The sequence below is a fragment of the Hyaena hyaena genome, unplaced genomic scaffold (assembly GCF_003009895.1).
Source record: "Hyaena hyaena isolate Hyena2069 unplaced genomic scaffold, ASM300989v1 scaffold_443, whole genome shotgun sequence".
Lineage (NCBI taxonomy): Eukaryota > Metazoa > Chordata > Mammalia > Carnivora > Hyaenidae > Hyaena > Hyaena hyaena.
Genome location: NW_024081075.1, coordinates 845,944 through 872,659, shown reverse-complemented (window position 1 = coordinate 872,659; position 26,716 = coordinate 845,944). Strand labels below are relative to the sequence as shown.

The following is a 26,716-nucleotide window of genomic DNA, read 5'->3' as shown; positions in this document are numbered from 1 at the left end:
TTGCACCACCTGGGCTTTAAAATACTTCCGTGCGTGGGATGAGGGGGGCACCCTCACCCCGACTTTTACACCCAGGGCAGAAGTCAGCAGTTACTTTGGGAGAAGAGATGAACTACTTCGGGGCAGGATTTGGCAAGTGAATGACTTTCATCTAGTACTGACATTTTCAGATTATTTTTAACTTTATATATTTAGCAGTGACAGTGTACACACAGAGAATCAGGTTAATGAAGTACAGGCTTTTTGGGTATTCCCAAAGCTTTTTGGGTAAAGGCCACATCACCAGTTCCCTCAAATTAAGAAACTGTCAAGAGATTACTTACTTTTTCCATTGCAGGTTTTAAAGTGAGTATTCCTAAATGGAAAAAAGGCACGGCACAGAACAAGGCTACTTTGAAGCAGCGTAAAATGAAACGTTCTGTGAGGATTTGCAGGCTGTGGCCAGCGGTTTACAGAAAAGAGGGAGTAAGTAGGGTGAGCCTGGCTGAATGCAAAAGGCAGCAGACCCCACCACACCTTCCTTTGTATGAACTGCTTCTTGAGCCTAAAAACTAAACTGGATTAATCCTTTCCATTTATTTAACCCTCTGATTGACATGAGAGGCATGTATTCCTAAACCACTACACGTGTTAATAGCTTAGGCTCGGGAGGACCGGCCACAGCTCCCGCTCATTTTCATAGCAGCCCCTCCGTAATAGGAACAGTGGCCCACTGTCCCTTTCTGCACTTTCGTACTGCCTTAGATAGTCATGACCTCCCGCCGCATCTTGCTCCTGTAGTGGCTCGATGTCAGCGGGAGAGGCTTGCTCTCTGCGCCCTGCTGTGAGAGCCTCTTCCTGGGCTTGGAGGGCCAGCCGCCAGGGGTGGCCCCAAGCGCTTGCTCTAGAGGAAGCCGCCCCATAGCTAGGAGAGTAATTTAATGGAGTAATTATTTTACTCTTCTTTTTACACGCAGAGATGTTTATTTAAATATTTTAAATTGGATTTTCTTTCACAGATACTGATTATTCTTTCCAATTCTTAAATAAAACTGTACTTGATTTCACTATGAACGATAGTGTGATTGTGTGGGATGTAGACACTTGAGATCACATCCTCTCTGGCTAAGAAATGTCTGGGACCTACAGCATAAAATCAGGTGGATTTTGCCCATTCAGTTCAGTTCTGAGTTCTGACCTCTAAACAGTTTGTTACGACAAGTGCCTCCTGCCCTTTAGGCTCTTGTGGGTTTGTGATGCTTTGGAATGAGAACCTCCGAGCTCGGAACGCAGGTGCAGAGCTGGGGTGGCGATGTGAGGGTCTCACGGCTGATGTGCTGGCCTGCCTGGCACATGGAAGCCATTTGCTGTTGGGTTTTTGGTGGGTTTTTTGTTTGTTTGTTTGTTAATTTTTTCAAGTTTATTTTGGGAGAGGGAGAGAGAGTACCAAGTGGGGAAGGGGCAGAGAGAAAGGGAAAGAGAGAGAATCCCAAGCAGGCTCCATACCACCCAATGCAGAGCCCAGTGCTGGACTTGAACTCATGAACTGCAAGGTCATGACCTGAGCTGAAGTCAGACACTTAACCCACTGAGCCACCCAGTTGCCCCATCCATTTGCTGTTTGAACCACTGAAATCAAGCTGGATATTTCCTTAAAATGTGACTGTGTGGACATTTTACTTCCAAAACTTAGAATTTCAGGTCATCTGGGTTAATTTTCCTTTTTAAAGCATTTGTGAAGTTCTGCTTGATAGAAAGGGCACCATGCAGGAGTAGCAATTTCTGGAGAAAAATTGACTCTGAATCCTCCTTTACTATCAGTAGAAGGTGAACACGAGAGTGACAGTCGTCTGGAGAAGCAGGAACAAGTTGTGGAGAAGCTGTAGTGACCGTCTCCCGCAGCCGGTGCCACCAGCCGCCTCTCCTTTCCGTGTGAGCTCAGTCCTTGCGTCAAAGGAGGAAGCAGGAGTGACGGGTTTTCCCTTTTGCTGAGTCAGCACTCAGATTACCGGCTGGAACTTTCTGGCGGGGGCCGTGGTTCATGACACCCTGAACCTCGGGCAGGCGCTGCACGGAGGTGGCAGTGGCAGCCTTGCGACCTGAGCTCGGCGCAACTGACGGGTGCAGGGCCTGGTGCTCACACGCAGACGGAGGTGCCAGGCCAGCGAGGGGCTCGCAATGTACCTTCACATGCTCACGTTTTCCACGTAGACTGCGGTGTCGCCCCTGGTCCCCGTGATGAGGACCGAGACTTTGTGCGGCGCAAACGTGGGGAAGAATGAAGCTTAAGCCAAAGAATCTGAGATCAGCACCGATCAGAGTGTCTGGGGTTTTCTGCTGATGAGTGATTACCCTTTAGGACGTGATGGGAACAACCTTTCTTGAATATCCCAGTCTTGACCTGCGTGCTGTAAAATGCCCAACCCTCAGGACCAGCCCTGTTTGCTAAGTCGGGCGCTCTTTCCGTGGGGGGACCTCACCCCCGTTTTTCTGTTTGGGTCTATGAGGATCTTTGTTTTTCAGCAGAGGCTCTTTGAGGTTGTTCAGAGTCCGGCTGTTCCCTCTGGGTTCTGACGTTTTCTCTCTCTTCTCTGCGACACTCACCGGGTCATTCCTAAAGGGACACCTGGCGTGAGTGCTGCTTGCCACCCCATTTCACTGTGTGCCTGCGTCAGTGTGGCTTACCGCACAGGAAGCCCTCTGGACGGCACCAGCAGGCCAACCAGAACCTTCTCTCCTAAAGGACTCTCCTCTCATTTCTGATGGGTTTTCGTTGCCAAAACATCGGCAGTTCAGGCTACGTCTTTGGCTCATGGTGACAGCAGCTTTGAATGGACACTCCTCCACGCATCTGAGACTAGCCTGGTGCCCGGGAGGCTGAGACTAGTTTCTGCTTTGTCACCAGCCACTCTAGACAGTGGCAGACCACCCCACGCCCTCCAAGCTCTCCTGGCTCTGGTTTCCTGCAGCCCTGTTCTCTGCCCCGTGGCGAGCTCACTTACTGAGAGCAGACCACTACAAGATCAGCCTGCGACAGTGGCGGGTCTGTTACCGCACGCACTTCTCTCCCGCTGGCAAGGACTTCGGCAAGTGCCCTGGCTCCACTGACTAGTGATGCTCTCACTTGGAGGAAAATCCTGTTACTTTTCCTCATTCCAGTGAGTCTGACTCCCCTGGTGTAAATGCCTGTGAGCCGCTCTCCAGTGCCCGCAGCCCTCGCTGGTGTGAGCAGTGTGGGCGGCAGCCGTGGCCGTCTGTGCTGCTAGAGCGCAGGTTACGTCTCCTCTGAAGCCGCCACCCTGGTCTGGAACCTCGCCGACCCGTGTTTTACAAACGGACCCAGCTGAGGCTCTTAGAAAGCCTGGACCGAATGGGAAAGAGAACCCGGGACCGGTGTCTTGAGATCGAAGCGGCTGGAAAGACCTGCCTTACCTGGCCTGGGTCTCCGCACTGACACCCTCCTCGTGTGTGTTCTGTAGGGGGTCCAGCTGTTCCTCCGTGGGCACCTGAAGCCTGTGCGGGAGAGACCGTTCCTGGGAGGCTCGAGGGCAGCAGAGCCGGCCGCTGTCTGTCCTTCAGCCTCCTCGTCGGACAAGACCAAACTGAATGAGACACTCAGGGGCACCCCTAGCGCTTTGGTCTCTGCGATTTACTGAGGGTCAGAGCTGCTCCCACGGACGGCAGCCGCACTGTGGTTGGAAGGAAGGCACCGTGGGGCCAGGTGGTGGGGAACAGCAGGAGCTGTGGATCCTGGGACTGTCTGGGAAGGGGGACCCGGTCTGGCTTCTCTAGGGAACTCAAAGGTCATTGTGACTAGGGTGTGGCCAGAGGCTGCTGTGGTCCCAGGCGGACAGGGAGGGTCCCGAAAGGGCTGTTGGGCCCCGGAGTGATGGGAACTCTAACCTCTTAAAAAGACCTCTGGCTATGGAACACCCTAGAAGGGCCAGAGAGGCTCACTGATGGTGGCGTGGCCTGGGGCTGCCGCGGGGGACACCTGTGAGCTGAGACAGACGCATCAGCTGGATTCGGGGTGGGTTGCAAATGGGGTGAGGGAAGGAAAGAGATCAGAAGGCTCCCTGGCCTTCTCACCTGGGCACCTGGGGGGTGGGATGCCACTCTTGAGGGGAGAGGGTGGCGTGTTTGGGGGAGGAAGTGGGGTTCTGCTGTTGTGGGATCTGAGGCTCCCGTGCCATGCCCAAGTGGACCCCCCCTTCCTGGGAGAGGGCAGCTGGAGGGGTCGAGCCTAGGAGGGCCTATGCGGTGGGGGGGGCTTGGGGGCTGTGTCACATTGGGGTTTTCAAATGGGGGGACCAGATGAAGCCCCTTAAGCATAGGGTATAGGGTGGGGAGAGGCTCTAGGACTGAACCCTGCGGAAAGCTGACACCTTGGGCACTGAGCAGAGGTGACAGAGCGGCCACTTATAAAGGGGCAGCCTGAGCAGCAGGAGGGAATCCGGTGTGGGCTGCCTCCTAAGCCAGAGAGGAGCACGGTGAAGACAGCGGCCACAGCCCTGCTCTTGAGCGCTGCTGAGAGGCCAAGGGCTGCAGCCAGAGGTCGCCAGGGCCGCAGGAGCAGGCTGGCGGGGGGGGGGCGGCTCCAGGCCCTGGGAGAGGAGGAAGCGGAGGCCCCAACGCCAGATGCCTGCAGATGCCTGGAGAATGGTGCCTTGAGAAAGGACAGAGGCAGCCTCCCTCCCTGCCCCTCCCCCTGCCCCCAACCTCACCAAAACCCACCACAGGCGCCATCTCCGCCCGGAGACAGGCAGCCAGGAGCACAGTTCTTGAAGCTAGTTTCTCACCAAAGCAGAGCACACAAAAGGAAATGCGCACAAACGATGAGCACGAGGCTCAGTATGCGCGCACAACCTGACCCAGTGGGGTAGCGGCACCCAGAACGTCACCTCCTTCCAGAACCCCCCCCACAACCCCTACCCAGGGGTAATCACCATCCCGACCGCTAATGCCAGAGGTGGGTCTGTCTGGTTTTGAGGTTTTATAAACGGAATCACACCATCTGTGGAGTAAACGACGCCATGCCAGCTTCGGAGCAGGCGCTGCCCCGGTCCTGGGTGGACAGGGCTTTGATCACAGTTGTGCAGATGCCGTGCTGGGTGGGACCTCTCTGCGCGCGTGTCAGAGCCGTCCCGGAAAGGTGGCTTGGCAGTTCTAGAGGAACGTGGCCACTGCACGCCACTTTTCCTTCCTCCTCAGACTCACTCAATCTCTAGTAAAGGGCCCAAAACAGCAATGGAAGAATCCTCTCCAGGTTGAGAAGAGGGTGGCGCCAAACGTGTGGAAGCCGTAGGGTCTAGTGGTAACTGAGCTTGGAGCTGGCGGCCTGACAAGCTGAGGCCCGAGTCCCTTCACACGACAGAGTCCTTGGGGGCCTGGGGACTGGCAGCCCCCTGGCCTCTGTGACGGAGGACGGAAATGGGAGGCTACCGTCAAGCCCCCTGCTGCTGAGCGGCTGCCCCTCCCTGCCAGCCCCCTGAAGGGTTCGTGTCTGCACAAGTACAAGGGCACGACACAGGTGGGAAACGAAAACCAGGGCTGCCTGCAAATGCTGCGCACGGTGGCCAGCAGGAAGGAGACTGGGGAACGCCGGAAAGGAGCCCTGCCCATCCCATCCCCCCACCCCTGCAATGATGCTACCCATGTGCTCTGTTCCGGTCTGCCCCGCCCCCCACTGGTAAAATGAGCACAGGATCAAAGATGACCCGAGAAAAGCCTTTAAAATGAAAGACAGAGGGGCGCCTGGGTGGGCCAGTTGGCTGGGCATCTGACTTCAGCTCAGGTCGTGATCTCACAGTTGGTGGGTTCGAGCCCCACATCGGGCTCTGCGCTGACAGCCCAGAGCTTGGAGCCTGCTTCCGATTCTGTGTCTCCTGCTCTTGCTATGCCTTTCTGCTGCTCATGTGCTCTCTCTCAAGAATAAGTAAACATTAAAAGGTTAAAAAAAAAAACGGAAGACAGAAACCTAAACAAAAACTTGCAGGAAAAAGACAAGGGAGAAAGAAACAACGAGCACCTATCAGCCGTGGAGGGCTAAAACAGCAGAATGCTGTGGGAGGAGGTAGTATTTCGTACTACAGTACAAAACAAGAGCTCTTGGAGATGAAAAACAATGAAATTTTAAAAAGAGCTCTTGGGAATTTTCTTCAATAGAAGGGTTGGAAGAAAAAGGAAATCGCAGAAAGCACAGCAGAAAGACAAAGAAGAAGATCATGAGAAGGCACATCAGCCCTGCAAAGCCAATGTTCCAATAATAGAGATTCCAGGAAGAGAAAAAGTGAAGAAATCAATGAACTAGTTGAAAAAGACATGTCAGAACTGAAGGACATGGGGGCACCTCGTGGCTCGGTTGGGTAAGTTGGTCATGATCTCACAGTTCGCAAGTTCAAATGTCACGTTGGGCTCCACACTGACAGAGCTAAGCCTCCTTGGGATTCTCCCTCCATTTCTCTCTGCCTCTCCCTGCCTTGTGGGCGCACTCTCTCTCTCTCTCTCTCTCTCAAAATAAACAAACTTAAAAAAAAAAAAAAAGGAAGCAGATGAACTTCCAGACTGAAAGGACCTACCAGTTCTTCCTGATTAGTGGAATAGACCTAAAGGATGGAAGTAGGCCCTCACCAGTGTGAAGTTTCAGAATGCTGGGACTAGAGAAAATTCCACAAGCTTCTAAAGAGAATAAGTAGGTCTCATTGCAAAGATAGGAATCAGAATGCCTTCAAACTTCTCAAAGACAACCTTGGAAACAAAATAATACAATGATGCCTTCAAAGGAGAATCTTCAAATCTCTAATTTCATGATTTATTTGTTTGAGAGAGGGAGACAGCAAGCACTGGCAGGGAAAAGGGGCAGCGGAGAGAGGGAGAGAGAGAACCTCAAGCAGCCTCCACATTCTGTGAGGAGCTTGGCAAGGGGCTCAATTCCATGAGCCTGGAATCATAACCTGAGCCCAAATGGAGTTGGATGCTCAACCAACTAAGCCCCCTCCAATCTAGAATTTCAATGTAGAATTCAATACCCAGCCAAACTATCAGTCAAGTGGGAAGGCAGAATATAGACATTTCAGACTTGTGCTGTCCAAAATATGTACCTCCTGTGCACTCTTTTCCAAAGAGTAATGGAGGGGTGGAGGGGCAGGGCAAATGGGAGTCCCCAAGAGGGTGGTGGAGGAAGAGTTCAGGCTGACGGTGGTGCACCAGACCTACAGGGCGACCAGCTGACCCGAGAGACAAATACACTGAGAACCTGCCACCAACATCTTTCTGCCACTGTAACACCTTTTGATGCCCGAGTACGGTTCTAAGAGCCTAGACTTGGCTTAATCATGTGCTGAGGCAGTTCTTCTGCCTTCTCCTCCATGTGCTGCTGCCTGAGTGCCCTCCTTTCACCCCCAAGAAGTGTCTCCTGCTTTGACCTATTCCTGAGGGGCCAGAGGTGGGCAGTGTTGTCCCTAAAAGCAGGAGCTCCGAGCAGCCCACTCATTCTGTGTTTTTGATAGATGACCAGCACCTGGTCTGCCCAGATGCCGAGTAACCCCTCATGACCCGGCCCACTCCCTGAAAGGAGCTCTTCCGAATGTAAGGCACCTTTCCCACACACATTCTGAAGTGTCTTGGCTCCCCTGTGAACAACCCCTGCTCTCACCTGGGCTCCAGCCGCTCCTTCACTTTGGCAATGGAGCGGACGTAGGGCATGATCTGCTTGGTGATGGTGCTCAGGTAGGCATTCTCCTGCTTCAGCTGGAGAAGGTCATGGAGCTGGGCTGTGGGGGCCAATGCCAGAGCGTTGGGTCTTGTTGGCTTCAGGTTCTTGTCAGGCCTGGCACCGTCTACGTATCTATCCCAACTACATCAGCGATTGCGTCTTTAATTAAAGAGCACCGTGAGACTTGTGGAGGTATTCTGCTTACTGAATCCTGATCTCACATGCATCGTTTTGGGGCATTAGCAATCGTGAGCCAAAGTCAAGGGCTAAGGGGAAGAGCATGGGAGTTTGTATCTGGTTAGTGGGTATCTGACTTCCTGCGCCTGCTGACACATGGGTTAGCTCCGGGACAGGGGTGCACCCAGCAGCAGTCGCATGGGACCTTCGTAGATCTCCTGCTCGTTAGCCACCCGCTGGTAGGATTCCTCCCAAATCTGAAAGAGAAAGTGAGCTGGACATTGCATATGGCCGTGAGTTGGAATTCCCACAGGGCACCCCCAGCCGGTTCACGTGGTTTCAGGCAGCACAGAGCATCATTGCAGAGCTTGCCACACGAGGGCCTCATGATGGACCAGGCCAAGCTCCTCTTTCTCTCCCCTTCCTGTCTCGGGGTCGGCCCTGTATCTGCTGACAGCTGGGGCTGCAGGGACGGGGACAGCGTCTGGGGAGGGCCTACCTCCCGGAAGACTGCTCTCATCCCCTCCAGGGAGGCGTACTCCGAGGCGATGTGCGCGTCCACCCGCGCGGACCTGTGCAGGATGTCCCCCATGATCTCCGCCCTGATGAGCGAGTGGTGCCTGGTGAGGTCCCGGTGAAGCTCCTGCGCCTGGTCCTTCAGGTTCTGCGTCTCTGTCTGCAGGCGCTGTGCACAGAGACCTAGTGAGGCGCCTCCCCGGAGGCACAGCCCCCAGCCCGGGTGGCCAGGACTAGACCTGGTCACTGCACTTTGGGGAGGTGGGGGGCGGGAGGACGTTGCCAGCCTGCAGGTCCCTGGCGCCCGCTCACCCGGTAGGAGTCCTCGTAGCGGCGGCAGTGCTCCGTGAAGGGCGAATCCTCCCCCTCTGCCAGCAGCACCTTGGTGCTGATGGTCCGGTGCAGCGTGGGCTTCTGGACCAGTGACCCCAACATCTTTCCCGCTGGGGAAGGGCAGCTGGGCCCCATCAGCGCTTTGGGGCCTGAGCCCGCTGCTAGCCTGAGGGGAAGCCAGTGTGGATGCAGATGTGGGGGTCGGGAGGGTCTCCCCGTCTCCACCCTCTCAGCCTCTGCCTGGGACTGCACAGCAGAACCACTTAGCTTTGAAAAAGCCTGTGCAAGGCACATCCAAGACGGAGGACGTCAGCATGGTGTTTAAAACCTCCCCTGGGTACTGTCAATGTACCGGAAGGGGTCTGTCCAGGTGTATCAGGGCTGGTGCGTAATAAACTTTGTTCACTCACCCGTGGGACTCTGGGCATTTCACCTGCCGCCCAGTCTCCCGTCAGGAGACTGGAGTCCTGGCACATACACCCAGTTCAGGCATTTCTATGCTGTCCTGGGTGTCTGGGTCTCCAGACTAAGGCTCAAAGTCAGGCCTTACCCCAAGCTGCCCCTCCCCTTCAGACACCCCGGCCTGGCCTGAGTGGCAGAGGCTGGAGCAGCTGTTGGGGACAGCCCCCCGGGGTCTATTCCGTCCTTCCCTAACCAGGCTCTGCTTTGCTAGGTCTGCCCGGGGCTTCTGGTCCCTCTGTCTGGGATGGGCGGCAAACAGCCTGTCCCTACTGCGACGGATACCTTGTGCCACCCCCACGCCCCGTCCCGGCTGCTCACGTGCTGGTGCCGCCCCCGGTCCCTGGCGCCCGACGTGGCCCCAGCAGCAGCAGTGGCTCCAGGCAGCGCGCGAACTCCGCGCGGTGGTCGCTGGCGATCTGGGCGGCGGGACAGGGTGGTGAGGCGGCTTCCTCGCCCCCGCCGCCCGCCCCTTCCCCGCCCCCCACCGCACCTTGCTATTCTGCGCAGGCCGGAGGCGCTGTGGCCGCGTGACGATGCCCTGCAGCCTCTCCATCAGCTCCTGCAGTGGGAGGAGGGCGCTCAGGCCCCCGGCAGGGTGGGCTGGTGTGGTGCGACAGTGAGGGCCCCGCGCCGCCAGGGCAAGGCTGCCTTTGGCACTCAGCCGGTGTGTGTTGGAGCCTCCAGCCCTTCCTGGGACTGTTCTGGAACCCCCACACCACCCCGGGTCCCAAACCACAGGAAAGTTGGAGGTAGAGGGACTTCAGGAGACACTCGACACTTTTGGGGGGAATTCGGGGCTCCCACTCCCTTCCAGGCTTCACTGTCCTTTTATTTTTTTTACTTTTTTTTTTAATTTTTTTAATGTTTTTTTTTTTTTTTTTTTTTTTTTGGTTTTTTTGTTTTTTTTTTTTTTTTTTTTTTATTTCTAGGAGAGAGAGATTTTTTTTTTTTTTTTTTATTTCTAGGAGAGAGAGAGAGAGAGAGACAGCATGAGCAGGGGAGGGTCAGAGAGAGAGGGAGTCACAGACTCTGAAACAGTCTCCAGGCTCTGAGCTGGCAGTCAGCACAGAGCCCGACGCGGGGCGCGAACCCACGAACCGGGAGATCATGACCTAAGTGAAAGTCGGACGCTTAACCGACTAAGCCACCCAGGCGCCCCTTCACTGTCCTTTTAAAATCAATTCAGCTGGCCCCTAAATGGTTTGCAGATGATGGTGTGGAGGAGGGGAAGGTAAGCCCAGAGGGCCCTGGTCCAGCCTATGGGTGGGAGGCTGCCAAGCCCTGAGGTGGGAGTCTTGGGTGTGCAGCCTTGGGTGTGCAGCGTGGGCTTCTGATGGGGAGGGGGAGACCCCTCATGAGCTAGGGAGACTCACATAGCCCAGGTCCAGGAACTCAGCCTTATTGGCCAGGCTGAGGAAGGAAGAGCAGATGACCAGGTGAACCTGCGGGCAGGACACTGCTCTGTACCTGGCAGGGGGGAGGGAGGCCTTGGGGCTGGGGTGCCCAGCCCTGTACCCCCAGCTCCCCTTACCTGCAGGGTGGGCAAGAGAGTGGCCAGGTGGGAGAGCTGCTCCTTGAAGGCCTTGTCCTTCTCTTCATATTGGCTGGGGGAGGGGCAGGCAGCCTCATCTCCAAGGGGAGTGCTGCCCCCCCCCACCTGGGGGGGGCTCAGAACGGGGAAGTTCCATCTCCCCACCCACCAGCTTTGTGCATCCCTCCCTGGCACCCTGAACCACCCCTGCCCTCCTCACCCACATGTCTAGCTCCCCAGGGTGGGGCAGGGTCTGCCCAGGTCCAGGCAGGGAGATAGGTGTATTGAGGCCAAGGGCCAGTGGGTGGAGACCCCACCACCACTCACCTCTGCACGGCCTGCAGCAACAGCGCTTTCCTCTCTGCCAGTTTGTCCTGGGAGGGACAGCCTGCTTCTGACTGGGCAGCTCAGCCCGCCACCTCCCAGCCCAGCACTCACCCAGGCCTGGGCCCCAGCCCCTCAGCTGGTGCGGCTGGCTGTCCCTACAACCTCCTGGCTCTTCCTGCCTGCACCCCGCTGCCCAGGAGCCCTGGTGCCCTCACCTTAAATGTCAGCAGCTCCTGGGCAGAGTGTTCCCTCACCACCCCGCACCGATGGCACCAGCCTGGGACTGGAACTCTCCTGGCCACGGTGATTAAGTAACTCCACCCGCTCTCCCGGACTACACCAGAGACTGGGGGGGGCGTGGGGGGCGGAGGCGGGGAGGAGGCGTGCTGTGGGTATCAGGTCGCGGTTGATGAGGATGCTTAGCCTGGGGCTGTCCGGTGCCCACTGCCCCTCACCTGCATGCTGCCGAAGAGGGCATGGATGGCGGCCTCCTCCTCCGCCGCGCTGCGCCGCACCTCCTCCACCATCGCCTGTAGCAGCGCGATGGCCTCCCGTGTGGCCGTCTGCAGGGCCTTCACGGCCTGGGAACAGGGCGGCCTCAGCCTGGAGGGAGCGCACAGGCCCTGCCCGGCGCGCTGGGCACCCCCCGCGCTCACCAGCACCGCCTGCTCCAGCCGCTCGCAGCCCTGTACGTAGGCTGACTCGAGGTCCACGCAGTGCGCCCGGCTCTCCCTGCGGGGACCGCGTGCGCGCGTGAGTCCCGCTTCCGGCTGCCCTCCGGCCGCCCCCCGCCCCCGCTCCCCCTACCCACCCCTGCATGTCCCGGAAGCAGCGAATGCACAGCAGCGACTTCTTGTCGGTGGAGAACATGATGTAGGGCTCGGCGTGCAGCGCTGCGGCGGGCGGCGGGGGCGGCGGTGAGGGCTCCGGGCACGCCCACCCCGGCCCGGCCCCCACCCGGCCCCCACCCGGCTCGCCGCACTCACTGCACTTCTGGAGCACGTCGCGGCTGCGCTGGCCCAGGGCCACGATGTCGTGGCGCGCGAACATGCGTGCCCGGTGCGTCTCATCGCGGCAGCGCGCGCACAGCGGCTGCCCACACGTGTTGCAGAAGTACGTGGTCTCTGCGTCCTGAGGACCGAGGACCGAGCGCAGTCTCAGCCTGCCCGCGGGCGAGGAGCCCGAGGCCCTGAGCCCGCCCCGCCCCGTGTCAAAGAGCGCGTCAGTCTCAGCCTGGGGCGGGCTCCCGGCCCAACGCAGCCCTTCTGTGAAATCTTGACGCTCGAATATACCCAACTTACAGATGAGACTGAAGCGGTTGGGGGGTGGGGAGGGCGAAACATTTAACCTACAACAAAATGTTGTGTTTGAAGGCTTCTTAAACCCTCCTTGGCACCCTCAGCAGTGGTCAAATGACGGTGCCCACCCTGGCCATCTGGAGTCACAACTTGGCTGGGAGAGGGAAAGAGGAAGGTTCCCTTCCCTGCGCAAGACCTGGGGCCGCAGCTGTGGCTTTGACCCCAACAATGGCTATGTAAGCACAGACCCAGCTCCTTACTTCGGCATTCAAGGCCATTTCCTCTCCTGGGGTCCGTACCTCCAACCCCTAACATCCTGCCGGTCATCTCTGTACTGCTGGTTCTCATATTCCAGCCCTTGCCCAGCGCACCCCGAGAGTTTGCTCCCACAGGGCTGTCCTCCTGGGACTTGGAATACCTACCCCATCCAGCCTTCACAGCCCAGCCTGAAGCCTGGCCTCTCTCTGCTCCTCTTTCTTAGACTCGGGGAGGGGAGGCAGGAACACCTGTCTCCAACAGCACACTGTCCTCACTTCCCCTTGGTCAGCTCCGCAGCTGGCAGCCCTCAAGGACCATCCCAACCCCACCCTAGGTTTGGGGACTGGTAAGCTCTCCCCAAACGGAATGGCTTTAACCTCTGCCACTATGTGGCTAATGCCTCAAGTCACTTGTTCCGGACCTCAGTCTCCCCACTGGTAAAATGGGGCCCACATTTGGGATCCAGGGTGACTTAGAAAGGTTTTGGAAAATCCACGGATGGAATAATCCTCTAGGGGCACACACTGGGAGCTTGGGGACCCTGAAACCTGGCACGCCCCCTCCCCACCCCACCCCTAGGCATCCCTGCCTGCTTGCCGCACTCCAGGTCACAGTTGGCACAGCGCACCACCTCCATGCCATCCCCTGAACTGTCCACCAGGAACTGCAGCAGCCGATCCACCGGCGGGAGCCCGCTGGGACCCTTCACCACCGTCTGGTGTCTGTGGAGAAGCCGCAGCCAAGATCCAGATGCCCCTTCCCCGTGGCTCCCTATCTCCTCCCTCCCCCCACCCCCGCCCCCCACATTTCAGGCTGGAACTAAAAATAGGGCCTGGCATCTGCTATAAATGTCTCACCCAGTGCTCACTCTGACCCCGTCCCTCCCTCTGCCCAGTCCGGGGTGAATCTTGGGGGCCCATGGGGTTGGTGGGTTTCAAACCTCCCCTCAACCCCTTCTCCTTGCATCGCACAAATTTAGGGCCAGCACCTGTAACGTGAGCCAGAGTAACCTGCTTGTGTTGACCTAAGACTCAAGGGGTCCCCCAAGGGAATTCCTGGCAGTGTTAGGACTGCTGTGCTGAGATCCCGCGCTGCCTTCCTCTTGCCTCCCGGCTGTCTAGGGGAGGCCTTCTGCCAGTTACTCCCGGCCTCAGTTAACCTGCTCCGTATAAAGGGCCGGAGCCGGCGCGTTCTCTGGCTGAGAGGTGCCGGCTGGGGGCAGCTTCTCCCAGCTGCCTCTGCCCTCCCTGCTCCTAGCCCCCCACCCAGACGGGGCCAGTCTTCTCAGGGGTGGGGGGCGACACTCACTGGCACAGCGGGCAGGACAGGCGGCCGTCGGTGGCGCGGCCCCGCAGGCAGCCGGCACAAAAGTCGTGGAAACAGTCCAGCAGGCACGGGCGCTCGAACTGTGCGTGGCACAGCGGGCACACCAGCGGGTGGCCGCTCGCGGCGTCCAGGGCCCCCAGCCCCTCCGGGGGCGGGAAGAGAGCTCCCGACATCTTCCGGAAAAGCTCAGGAAGACGGCGGGGCGTGCACGGCGCGGGGTCCCTGCCGCGGAGCCCGCGTGTCCCCTCTGCCCGCGCGCGGCTCCCTCCTGCCTACCCCGCCCCGCCCCGCCGGGGCGTCCGGCGGTCGTGGAGCGGGGACCGCCTCGGCCCGGGCTGGGGTCTGGGGCGCCCAGAGCCGCGGAAGCCGGCAGGAGGCGCGCGGGAGGGTCGCGCCCTGTGTGCGCTCCCCGCCTCTCCCGCACCCCCTTGGTGGCCCCGGAAGGTCAGGCCGCGGGACCGGGCAATGCGTCCTACCCAACGTCTAGCTTCCCCTGCCTCCGCTTCGCCCACCTCGCCTCACTCCCACCCCAGGAATTCCCCTCCCGGTGTCCTCTGGGTGACCTGCAGGCGACACCCCTTCCGCTCTGGGCCGCAGCACTGCTCGGGCACGGGGCCCCCGTGCGCCCTTCCCAGGCCAGCCGCTGCGCCGCGACGACGGCCTCCGCCACGGCCACCCCGAGTCTCGCCCCGAGGGCAGAGGAGGGACCGCGGAGGCCTGAAAGAACCGCGCGGCGCCAGGGCCCGAGGCTCTGATTCGCCCCCGCCCGGACCCGGGCCCCGAGCCCCGAGCAAGAGGAGCACCTGGGCGGGGCCAGACCCTGACTGTAGGCTCCTCGTGGGTGCCAGGGCGCCCTGACTACGCGGGGTCTCTCCCGACCGACCGGGGCTGGGACACGAGTGGGTCTGCGAGTCCCCATGTCCTCCGCGGCCAGTTGGGGGCGCCAGAGAGCAGCGGCCGCCCCTCCGCAGACCGCGCGCGGCGGGGGGGGGGTGTGGAATCCCAGGCCGCCGCCGGCCGGTTGGGGTCTCTCGGCCCAGAGGCTGACCGCTCAGAGCCTCACAGCTTGGGCGGAACAGGGCCTGCCCCTCGGCGACGCGCGAGAGTTTCATCAACTGAAGTGCGCCTACTAGGCTTCTAAATAATCAAGGCCCCAACCCCCACCACCAGTCGGGTTCCCAAAAGAAGGGGTGGGTTTGGGACAGAGAGGAGCCTCTGAGCCTTTCCCGCAGAGCTCCCTCTGCTGTTCTTGGTCTGCTCAGTCCTTGTTTATCCCAGTATTATTTTCTCCCGCGTGCCTTCCATCGTTAGGTCATTTCCTACCTTCTCTGTACGGTTTTTAAATTTTTTTTTTATTTTTTAATGTTTATTTTAGAGAGAGAGAGAGAGACAGAGTGCGAGTGGGGGAAGGGCAGAGAGAGAGAGGGAGACACACAGCTTCAGGCTCTGAGCTGTCAGCACAGAGCCTGAAGCGGGGCTCGAACCCAGAACTGAGATCATGACCTGAGCGGGAGTCAGAGTATGTGTTATCCTGAGCTCTGGGAAGGCACCCTCTGTCTCCACCCTTCCTGACATCAGAGTCAAGTTCAGAGAATGACCCACAGAAGGTGCTGGGTAAAATATTATCAGTTAGGAAAAGGCAGGAGATAATATTCAAGCTGGGTTTTGAAGGATGAATAGAAGTTTGACAGAGGGAGAAAGGAAGTGAATTCTAGGCGTAAACTACCTGTTCTCTCTCTTTTAAGTTATCTATCTATCTATCTATCTATCTATCTATTTATTTAGAGACAGAGAGAGCTCGAGTAGGAGATGGGCAGAGGGAGAGGGAGAATTCCAAGCAGGCTCTGTGCACTGTCAGCCAGGAAACCAAGAAATCATGACCTGAGCCAAAATCAAGAGTCGGACGCTCAACCGACTGAGCCACACAGGGGCCCCTAAAATACTTGTTCTCTTAAAGGCCCTCTCTGTCCCGGGTTCCATTTGTGCTCCAAGCCATAGTAACTGTAATAACAATAGCTAACATTGCAGGCCAAGGTACTGTTCATACTTCTTTTACTTGTATTAACTCATCCAGACAACAACCTTAGAAGGTAGAAAATGTTACCCTAGTAAGTGGGAGAACTGGTATACAAAACTGGAGGCTACTTCATTAAATGAATTATGCAGTAGTTTCCTTCTGGAGGGGCAGTAGGAAATGGTTGTTCAGTCCTGGTATTCTGGTTTATTTAATCCATCCATTCATGTCTTCATCTGTTACTAAGTAGCTGCCACAGGTCACACAGGGGAGGGAACACAGTACCCAAGGTTAACCAAGTATAAACATAGACAAGTACAATAATGACAGATTGTGCTAAGCGCTCCAAAGAAAACTATCAGGATGATGTGAAGGAGGGCAACTGAGGGGTGGAGCTGAGGGCACACTGGGTAATCCTGGGCAGAGAGGGGCACTGAGGCTGAGACCTTGCAGGATGAGAAGAAATCAGACACAAGAAAAGCCAGAAAGAGTTCAAAGTGGAGGGAGCAGCAAGAATAAGATCCCAGAAGTTGGGATAAATGTCAAGCAAAGAAAAGTTGACCAATGTGTGTGGAGACTCCGGAACTCAGGGGTGAGGTGGGGCTGAGGATGGAGGTGGGGGTAAGGGGCATGGGTTTCAGTGTGGGGAGAAGGGTGAGGGGTGGTGGAATATGGGGTCATGGGGGTGGGGGTGGTCCCCTTGACACTCTAGACTCGAGATATCAGGGAGGCCACTGGTTGTGAGTCAGGAGTCCAGGGAGGGGTGGGAGCCGTACACACAGACTTGGGGAGTTGTGTTTAAAGCATGATCCTGGGTGACACCAAAGGTCAAGTGCAGATAAAGATGGGGGGAGCTCTGTGTGCTGCAGCCCTTCAAGTCCAGGGAAGAGGAGGGAGCAGTAAGGAGAAGGAGCGGCCAGTGAGATGAGAGAAACAGGAGACCCCAGTCCCCCTCCCCCAAAGGTCAGCAAGCAGGAGGGAGTGACCCACAGTGTCAGATGCTGCTAAGGAAGAGGAGGACAGAAACCTGACCCGAGTCCTTAGCAGGGGGACATCACCAGTGACCTTGATGAGAGCTGTCCCGATAGCTGGGGGCCAAAAGCCTGACCAGAGTGGGTTTAATGGACAATGGGAGGGCAGTGGCTGGAGAGGCAGCTCTTCCAAGAAAATTGGTGTAAAGAGATTGTCTTTCTCTGTCTCCTTCTCTCTCTGCCCTTCCCCCACTTGCACGTTCTCTCTCAAAAGTAAATTAACATTAAAACATACTAATAATAAGAGGGTGGGTTTGGTACTTCGTTAACTGGCACAACAGACTGAGTTTAAACCGAGACCAGTCACCAGTCGGTGCACTGTGTTTCCTCCAACCGTTGCAAGCCAGGATTGGGCTTCTGACAGGGGAGGCCGCTGCAGCCAGGGGGAGGGGAGAGCTGGGTGTATGCGGCTGGGTGATGACAATGAAGGACCCTAGGATGTAACTGGTAAGGACGAGAGGGGTGAGGGTGGGTGGAAGCAGTCCAGTCAATGGATCCTTGGTCGGAGGGTGAAGATTCCCCCCCCCCAACCCTTGGCTACTCAGCTTGGGGTACATAGACCACCAGCAGCAGCAGAATCTTCTGGGAGCTTGTGGGACATGCAGAATGTCAAGCCAGTGAGACCCAGTGAGCTGGAATCTGCATTTTTGAGGAGATCCCCGGTGATTGCTGTCTACATGCCAGTTTGAGAAGCGCTGGCATGAGCGTTTTTGGGGAACTGGAAGGCACGCGCTGGAAAGCTAGGTGGTGATGATCGGAGGGTGGGCGGCCTGCATTCGAGATGGCGAAGGGGTCAAACTGCAGGGCGTACCTGCCTGCAGCGTGGACGGCTGGCCCGGGGACACACAGCCCTTGGGCACCAGCTTCAAGTCTGGGCACTTCAGGGAAGAAGAAGCCAAAGTGCTCTCGGGCGTCAGGACCCTGGGACCAGAAAGGCCTCAACTTCCCAAGTTGGTGGGTTCGACCACTAGCTGGTGACTTATGGGTGAGTGAACGCCTTTGTTTCTTTTCTCTTTCCAAAACTTTCAAAAGTGGAGCGAACCCCTCTTTTCTCTTTGGGCTCCTCCGGTCTAGCTCCCCTCTCCGATCATTCGCAGTGGGACAGGCCACCCGGTCTCCTTCCTCTGAACCGCCCCCCCCACCCCAAGGCCTGCGATAGGACGGGCTTCGCATTCGGGGAAAAGCAATCGCTCCCCGATCGTACGGAACAGGGCGGTACCGTGGCGGCCGAGGGGCGTGGCGGAGCGATTGGTACGGCCTGAGTCCTGCGTGCTCTGCGCGCTGCGGGCTCTTTGCGTCTGCGTAGTGCGCCCCCCTCCCTTTCTGCCTCCGCTCCGGCCATGGCGCCCGTGGTTAGTATGGCTCCGCGTGAGGCCTCGGCTCTGGGGCAGGCACGTGCGCTTCGCTGGCGCGGCTCCGGCCCGGCTCGCGCGGGACGGCGCTCTGCGGAGCCCGGCCGAGGCTGGGCTGGCGGGTCGGCGGCAGCGGGCCAGGGCCGCCCGGGGCTCAGCACGTTGTGGGCGGAGGAGGCCGCGGCCTGGGGCGCGAGAGGAGCCCCGGAGCTCGCGGAGGCCGCGACTCGGGCTCGGGCTCCTGTCTGCGGCCAGCGGGGAGCCGGAGCGCCCAGGCTATGGCCTGGGCCGGCCGGGGTCCTGGGGGGCCCAGCCGGCGTGAGGCAGCCGGGATCTGGGTCTGGTTACCTGGGCGGAGGGCGGGGAAGAGCAAGGGGACCTGCCACCCTTGGGAGTCGCATATCCGGGTAGCCTGTACCCGGGACTCGGGGACGAGTGGGCATGTCCACCGAAGGTGCTGTGGCCGCCTGGCTTTCAGAGAGAGGCCTGTGTTTGAGGACCGTCGTAGTGTCCGCGGAGGAACCATCTCCTCGGGGCGCACCTGTGCAGACCTTTCTTGGTCTGGGGCAAGGCCCAGCTCCGTTCAGCCCCGGCCGGGCCGGGACTGGCCGGGTGGCGCCCTCGCGTCCCTCGGCCTGCAGCTCGCCCTCCTCGCGGGCTGCGTCGAGCAAGTCGTTTTCCTGCCTCCCCTTTGTTGGGACACCGTTAACATTTTCGGCTTACCTACTCTTCCCTCCCCCCCCCCCCTTTTCTTTGCCAGGGCGGGCTTTTAATACCTCTGTGCATTTGTATGTCTTTGGTTTAAACCTTGATGGGAGGCGTGGAGCCCATTGGGGGCAGGCCTTTTACTGCTGATTGTCTACGTCCGGGGCTCGCTCTTAAAGCAAAGCATCCCTTTTGCTTGTTACCAGGAAGCGAGTCTTAAAAAGAGATCAGTGATTTCTGGAGTAGCTACAATGCTTGGCAAGTTGGGCCAGTCAAGTCGTAGATGAAATTTTTTTTAAAGCGAGGGGAGACCAGGTGTGTTCTCGGAAAAGTCTCTTTTTTAGACCCAGTAAAGCTTTGTAGAGTGGAGCTGCAAGTAGGTAGGTAAGGTTGTACCGGTGCTGTTTCTGGTGATGTTGGAGTTTGCAGAGGAAGCAGACTGAGCTTCGTGAGTGAAGGAACTGAATCCTTGCAGGCTATGCTCAGACTGATGGTTTAAATCAAAACCTAGAAGGGGCGCCTGGGTGGCTCAGTCGGTGAAGCGTCCGACTTCGGCTCTGATCATGATCTCGCAGTTCTGAGTTCAAGCCCCGCATCGGGCTCTGAGCTGTCAGCACAGAGCCTGGAACCTGCTTCAGATTCTCTCTCGCTCTCTGCCCCTCCCCCACTCGTGCTCTCTGCCTCAAAAATAAATAAACTATAAAAAAAAAAACCCAGTAAATCAAAACCTAGAAATCGACAGTAGTGTTGTAATTAGAACTAAAGTTTGAGTCTTATTCTCGTCCCAGCCGGGGTAGATGTGCCTTTGGGACATGCGGTTTTCAAGAAGGCAGGTGACCAGCTATACCGGATCAGGACCCCAGTCTGCAGAGTTAGGACAAGTGTTCGTTTCAGATTCAGTTTGTTTTACGTGTGCAGGGCATACTTTGTATACCTGCCTTAATCCTGGAATAAAGTATTCTTGAAACTTAATTTTTAAAGTTTTATGGTAAAGAAAAGGAAATGTTCTTTTATCGTGGTTCATAAGATAACAGACTTGCATGCCCAGAGGAGATGGGGGAGGCTGGAAAGGGTAAGTAAACCCGAGTGCTAGAATTTCTACCTCAAAAGGGCATGACTCCAGACCCCTAAGCTTCTAGAGCAGTATCCTCCCCGGGTATTACCCCTCAGAGTATCAGGGCGGGTCTCTGGGCCACCCTGCAAATGAGCACAACTCCAGGGGTTTTGCATTTGTGTGGGCTTTTCCATCCCAGGAATTTCTGGTTCGGTTATTTATTAATTTTTTTGGTGGTTGGGGGAGGGGCGTACTGGTTGTGCCTTCATCTATTTATCATTTGTGTACCTTCTTAGAAAAAGCTTGTGGCGAAGGGGGGCAAAAAAAAGAAGCAAGTTCTGAAGTTTACGCTGGACTGCACCCACCCTGTAGAAGATGGAATCATGGACGCTGCCAATTTTGTAAGTTACACCCTCACTGCCCCTCAGGACAGTAGGGACCTTCTGAGATGCGGAGAAAAGCTGTGGGAGCACATTTCTGTCCCCCCGCCCCCCACTCATGGGCATCTGCGGTTCTATCTCCGCACACCCCAGAAGTTGGTCTGGTTACTTGTTTCTAGGTCTTGCTCTCTCTCGTGTGTATAGGTGAGAAGTAGACATAAGTGCTAGGGAACTGCCTGAGTTTCTTCTTCTACCTCTTTCTTTTCGTTTCCAAAAATGGTTCTTCTTCGAAATTCCCAGAGATGGCAATGCCACTGGATGCAACACCTGCTTCGCACCGTCGGTGTGTTTAAGCACAAGCCCTGGGCCCTGATCCTCAGGGCGAGGGGCCGTCCCCACGGGGCCTGACTGCTGGGCTGTGGGCATTGGACAGATGGCAGCGTTTCTTCCGGCTTTTCCTTTTTATTAACTATCAGGGCTTTAGTGTTTTTGTTAAAATATCCTGTTGGCTGACTTGTAATTGGAGCTTGTTTTTTTCCGTATCCTGTTCTATACTGATGTTTTATCCCTATATTTGGCCCTAGAAAAATTAGCCTCATCGCCACATTTTGATTCTGCAACTTGGATTTGCCATTTACTCTTTTTGTTTTCAGTAGCCATGTCTGGGGAATTCGGGCTTTTTTTTAACGTTTGTTTATTTTGTGAGAGAAAACACTTGTGAGCAGGGGAGGGGCGGAGAGGGTGGGTGGAGGAGACCGAGGATTCGAAGCAGGAAGCAGGCTCTGCTGTGTCGGCATAGAGCCTGATTCAGGGCTTGAACGCACAAACTGAGATCATGACCAGAGCCAAAGCTGGACGCTTAACCGACTGAGGCCCCTGGGCGTCCTGGAATTCAGACTTGCTGCGCAGGTGTGTTAAATTCACATTTACTCTTCTTTGCCAAGATGATATTACAGTGAGAATACTTTTCAGGTGAAAAAACCTAGAGGCTCAGCCTGTGACCACTAACAGCAGTGAGTGCCCCTAACCTCTTGCGCCACTGACACGTGTAGGTGCCGTTTGTGCCCTGTTCCTGCAGGAAGTCTCTTAATTGGCTCCTTAGTCTCTTCTGTGTGTAACATTTGTGTTTTCTCTGTGGCCTCCTTTCCTTCCTAACCTCTTCCAGCTGGTGTCTGTGATGGCCCTGCCCTGGCATCATTTCCTTCTCCCTGCCTTTACACTCACTTGTGTGTAATTGTTTTTACTTCTAGAAGCCCCCCTAGGATTTAAAAAAAACAACAACTTGAGTTTAAGATGCACAAGTCAAGATTTCTGACTTAGTCACTCTACTCCGTCTTCAGTTAAAATACAGCGTATTGGAGTATGTATGTATGTATGTATTTTAAAATTTATTTTTGAGAGAGAGCGTGCGAGCATGCTGGAGACAGAGACAGAGGGAGACAGAATCCCAAGCAGGCTCCACGCTGTCAGTGCAGAGCCCGATGAGGGTCTCAAACCCATGAAACATGAGATCATGACCCAAGCTGACCTCAAGAGTCGGACACTCAGCTGACTGAGCTACCCAGGCACCTTCACCCTTGGAGTTTTTAAATGGAGGATTGTAGGGATTTGGGGCTGGAGGGAATTCATATCATTGTAACAGCAAGAGAACCAGAGTGGTGGTGTCCCTTTTTTTTTTTAATTAAAGAAGTGGGCTGTAAGCCCAATGTGGGTCTTGACCCCAAGACCGAGAGTTGCACACTGCACTGACTGAGCTGGCCAGGCGCCCCCGGAGTCGTCCTTTTTGACCAGGAGCCCTGAATTCACCCATGGGGGTGAATGACCCACTCAGGCTTCCCGGGGGTTTTTGCCAAGAGTCCCATCTCTGGGCCCCTGGGCTCTTCCCCTTTTGCTGTGCCCGGCACACGGCCCCTGAGCTGATGGACAGTTGTTTGGGTCTCTGTTATGTTTTCCTCCTGCTACTAGGTTGAAGACTGACTTGTTTCCTCTCATGGTACTGAGAACAGTGTTTGATACTCCTTAGATTCAGAATTGCCTGTACTTTGTAAGAGTTTGGCTCTAGGTTTCCTGTCTACTCTATGCTTTTGACTCCTCAGTCAGGCTTTTGTAGAGGCACATTTGACCTTGTGTGGAAGCAGTCAAGTGCGTTCATGCTGGGATGTTTTCATGTAAATAGAGTAGACTAGTGTTGTCTTCTAATTGAGCTTCTTAGATTCCAGACCTTATATTAATAGCTAAAGATGTGCTGTAATTTTTTTCAAAAAGGCAGCATTTGAAAAACAACTCTTGGCTCCGTGTTAAGAGTATAAAACCAGTAAAGCTGTCACTTCGCTAATTGATCTATTTGACGGTTTCCACAGGAGCAGTTTCTTCAAGAGCGGATCAAAGTGAATGGAAAGGCTGGCAATCTCGGTGGAGGGGTCGTAACCATCGAAAGGAGCAAGAGCAAGATTACTGTAACTTCTGAGGTGCCTTTTTCCAAAAGGTATGGGACCGAAGAGTGTTACCTGCCTGCCTCGCGTCTCCACCGCGACAGGAATATTGTTCTGTGCTCCCCGGTCATTTGGGGTTTGCCTCGGTCTCTTAATTTCCAGCACAGGGTCCAGTGAAGGAGGTCCTGCTTGAATGTTCCTGCAGGGATTAGAAGCATTCAATTTTTGATAGTTTTAAACATTTTGTTTTTCACAGGCTAAGGTATTTCAAGCAGTAAAGATGCTCAGGCTTGCTGAGACGGAACCGAAAAGTTGCGTATTGCCTCCTTTCCCCGGAGCTCACAGCGGAGAGCTTTCATTGTTACTTGATCGAGGTTTTACAGCGTGGTGTGGGTTTCGGGGGCTCAGCACAGCAGTAGGGCAGGCAGTTCTCTGCCATCCTCCGTGTTCACGATCAGTGTGCTTCCGTGTTTAATTCTTCTCCTTGTTCCCTGCCAATGCCAGTGTCACTGGAGATCTCAGTGTAGCCTGAAGCCATCCTTCTAATTCCCGTGGGCCCATTTTTTTTTAAGTCGGAGACTCCAGTTCGCTTCTCCTGCGGTATCGAACGGTGGTTGTAAGGAATTGAAGCGGTTGATACCCAGCTCCTAGCCCAGAGCCTGTCATACTCTTGGGAGCTTTCAACTCACCTGAATCAGGTTATGGGAAATTTGAAAGGGTGTGAGGACAGATTGGGTGTAGTCAGCCTTTGCTTTTAGCTTTAATTACTACCAGTCAAGAGGTGACTTCCTATTCTGCCAGGTTCGAGGTAGTTGTGAAGGAGATTTGATCCCATAAGAGGTGGGTGTAACCTTAGGGCATCCGAGCGGTACAGGCAGCAGTGCTGGGCCCCATGCAGAGCTTGTGGGGGAGGTGCCGCGTGTGACCTGCTCCCATGGGACCAGCCTGGCTGGGAGCATGGCTCCCAGCGCCCCTCCCATCTGCCCGGATTGCTGACCCCCCAGTGCAGGAGGTCAGGGGCCTTCATCCTCTTCATTGCTTTCCTTTCTGAATGGTTCTAGCTTGCTTTTCTTGAAGTATTCTAGGGGTTCCTCATCTAGGACTTTTTCTTGTCTTCGGACTCCCATAGCTTTTTATCTAGTTTTCCAACATCCGATTATGAAAAAAATGAAGTTTTTTAAAAATTTTATTTGTATTGAGAGAGTGCATGCACTTGTGCATGAGTGGGGGAGGGGCAGAAAGAGAGAGAATCCCAAGTGGGCTCCGCGTTGACAGTGGAGAGCATCACCCGAACCAAAGTCAAGAGTCAGACACTTATTAACTGACTGAGTCACCCAGGCGGTTTAGTTTAAAAATTAGGAAAAATTCTTTTGTTTTTAATTTTTAAAAAATTTTAAAAATATTTATTTATTTTTGAGAGACAAAGCATGGGTGGGGGAGGGAGAGAGGGAGACAGAATCTGAAGCAGGCTCCACGCTCCGAGCTTCTGAGCTGTCAGCACAGAGCTTGACGTGGGGCACAAACCCACGAACCATGAGACATGACCCAAGTTCAAGTTGGACACTTCACTGACTGAGCGCCCCAGGCATCCCAAAATTTGGAAAAATTTTAAGCCACCTGAACTTTTGAATTAACAACCTCTTCTGAATACAATATAGTAGAAAGAGAAAATGACAGAAAAGAATACTTTTTAGATGGAACGACCAAATTGATTTATTTTTATGTAGGGAAAAGTGGATAGGATTGAACTGAGATCTTCACATCTTTGTGAAGATTGCTTGGTTGGCGTAAGTAACACTGTTGAACAGTATTCATTTCTTGGAGCCGGTGAGTTTGTGGGTTCGTTACTGTTGGGCTCCTCGCTGACATGCCCGTTTGCCTGTGTGCCGCATCTAGCCCTTGTGGCAGCCTGGGGAGACGGGTGGGGAGTATCAGGAGTCCCCTTTCGTGGAGGGGGAGACTGGGTTTGGAAAGGGTAATTTGCCCAGTGGGGACTTGGGAGTTCTCATCCCTCTTCTCTCCATGGGTTTGGGAAGGTGCCCGAGGGCCTCGAAAGTAAACGAGTGAGAGAAGAAGCAAGATTGCAAGATTGTGGGTGTTGGGTAGTTAGGGTGTTCGGCCCGGAAGCCAGTTGCTGCCCTTAGGTAAATAGCCGTCTTTTAAGCAGTTTGCTGTGTTGACTGCTTAGCTGTCTCCCAGGCCACACCGGTAGTCAGGCTGACAGATTAAGAAGAGTGAGGGCTGTCACTTGCGGAGGCTGAGCAGGGGCAGCAGCGGCAGGGTGGCGGCCTGTTTCCCAGGAGTTGGGCGGGGAGCATCTCCTAGCGGAAGGGAGTGTGTATAACCGCCCTGACAGTCCCCGTCATCCAACAGCCTCAGGAGGAAGTGTGAATCCGTGAGGTGAGGTATGGGAAGTACTTGGAGCTCATTAGAAACCCAGTGATTTCTCCGTAAAAGGTTCTAAGACTGTGTGCCTAATTGTGAAGTTACCACCATGGTATCTTTCTCCAAGGGTCACTAAGAGCCACTGTATAGGTGTTTGCTGTGTTTAACGGACAGCTGTTACCTCTACTGATCTGTTCTCCTTTTATTGCCAGTGTAGATGAAATGTGGCTGATACTTGCTCTAGAACGTTGGCTGGGTATATTGGCCGTCTTTGCTCTGTGTGAGTGCCGGGGAAACACCCTGAATGGTACTGATTTGAATGCACAGGTTTTATACCAGGGACAGTGTGAGTGTGCCAGAGCCCTGTGCTGGAGTTCTCAAGTGTTCTTTCTCTGCAGGTATTTGAAATATCTCACCAAAAAATATCTGAAGAAGAATAATCTGCGTGATTGGTTACGCGTAGTTGCTAACAGCAAAGAGAGTTACGAATTGCGTTACTTCCAGATAAACCAAGATGAGGAAGAGGAGGAAGATGAGGATTAAAACTCCTTTATCCAAAACATTTTGTATAATTTCTTGAATAAAACTTGAACCAAAATGGTGGCTTTCCTTCTATCTCTGCAGTGTGGACTGACCAGAAAATTGGAAACCATAGTAAGAGGGCTTCACTTGGGCTGCAGTTCACTTACTTGTAATTAGACATTTTTCCCTGCTTGAAAATTTTAGTTACTGTGGTAATAATACAAAGATAGAAGTAACCTCCTTTGAGGGAACTGCCCACGATTGGACCTTGAGCAGGTGGTTAAAGGGTGTGGAGGTGTGTGCGCACTTCTGTTAGTATTTTACCTCAAAAAGTGTGACCACTTATTTTACTGGGTGCTTTTCTCAAGAGATGCAGGTATACAGGTGGGACTCCTTGTCCGCTGAGAGCAAGGCCGGTGACTTCTCAGAGGGTCTCTTCTTGAAGGAACATGGCAGGGTCGAGAAACATGCAGGGTCCTGGGGCACTTCACCTTTTGATTACAAATTACTCAATGCACACAATTACTATGTATTTAATCCTTTTTCTTCCTGTAGAAATAAAATGTCCTTTTCCGCCGCTGCATATTCTCCTCTTCAGGAAAGAATTTGGATAACGCTTATAAAAGTCCCAGGTTTTAAAAATAAAAGTGCACAAAAATGAATTTGTAAATAAAAACTTTCTACAACTCTTTGCAACAAACTGTCCCTCTGGCCTCCAGCAGGGGGCGCTGGAGCTGAGCAGCGGTAGAGCGTCCGGAGATGGACCTCTGTGCATCTGCCCGAGTCCCAAGCCTTGTCACGGGGTGGGGCGCCAAGGAAAAGTGATGGAGAGAGAGTTCTTGCTGAGGAGATGGGAAAAGGCATGTTGACATGCCAAGGGAATGGTCACTTCTGAGCCACCTAGGCCGGGGCTGGATTTA

At 55.1% G+C, this 26,716-nt stretch overlaps 2 protein-coding genes across 3 annotated transcripts; one reads left to right on the top strand and one right to left on the bottom strand.

The window, feature by feature from the left end:
• Window positions 1–1,546: 1,546 nt before the first annotated feature.
• Window positions 1,547–14,094, bottom strand: RNF207 (ring finger protein 207). Its single transcript, XM_039253230.1, has 17 exons — window positions 13,904–14,094; window positions 13,185–13,317; window positions 12,026–12,170; window positions 11,851–11,932; window positions 11,696–11,771; window positions 11,495–11,620; window positions 11,040–11,086; window positions 10,713–10,785; window positions 10,555–10,623; window positions 9,672–9,740; window positions 9,500–9,597; window positions 8,699–8,885; window positions 8,370–8,555; window positions 8,076–8,127; window positions 7,634–7,751; window positions 3,412–3,492; window positions 1,547–2,593 (listed from the first exon to the last, which is right to left on the bottom strand). The coding sequence occupies exons 1-17, from the start codon at window positions 14,092–14,094 to the stop codon at window positions 2,425–2,427; spliced, it is 1,902 nt and encodes a 633-aa protein (XP_039109161.1). The 3' UTR covers window positions 1,547–2,424.
• A 4,143-nt stretch (window positions 14,095–18,237) lies between these two features.
• On the top strand, window positions 18,238–25,872 carry RPL22 (ribosomal protein L22). Of its 2 annotated transcripts, none has more exons than XM_039253241.1 (4): window positions 18,238–18,318; window positions 20,374–20,478; window positions 22,818–22,942; window positions 25,673–25,872. In XM_039253241.1, exons 1-4 carry the CDS (start codon window positions 18,307–18,309, stop codon window positions 25,815–25,817), a joined length of 387 nt encoding a protein of 128 aa, XP_039109172.1. In that variant the 5' UTR covers window positions 18,238–18,306; the 3' UTR covers window positions 25,818–25,872. The 2 variants fall into 2 exon arrangements, with proteins under 2 accessions (XP_039109172.1, XP_039109171.1); XM_039253240.1 differs by having other exon boundaries at window positions 18,292–18,357.
• Window positions 25,873–26,716: the final 844 nt, after the last annotated feature.

Coding starts and splice junctions, on each gene's coding strand:
- RPL22 (XM_039253240.1), top strand. CDS start 18,307: ATGGCGCCCGTGGTTAGTATGGCTCCGCGTGAGGCCTCGGCTCTGGGG. Junction 18,358..20,373: donor AGGCCTCGGCTCTGGGGCAG/GCACGTGCGCTT, acceptor GTACCTTCTTAG/AAAAAGCTTGTGGCGAAGGG. Junction 20,479..22,817: donor TCATGGACGCTGCCAATTTT/GTAAGTTACACC, acceptor CGGTTTCCACAG/GAGCAGTTTCTTCAAGAGCG.
- RNF207 (XM_039253230.1), bottom strand. CDS start 14,094: ATGTCGGGAGCTCTCTTCCCGCCCCCGGAGGGGCTGGGGGCCCTGGAC. Junction 8,128..8,369: donor TGAGAGCAGTCTTCCGGGAG/GTAGGCCCTCCC, acceptor TTTCTCTTTCAG/ATTTGGGAGGAATCCTACCA. Junction 2,594..3,411: donor AGTGCGGAGACCCAGGCCAG/GTAAGGCAGGTC, acceptor GTGTCCCTTTAG/GAATGACCCGGTGAGTGTCG.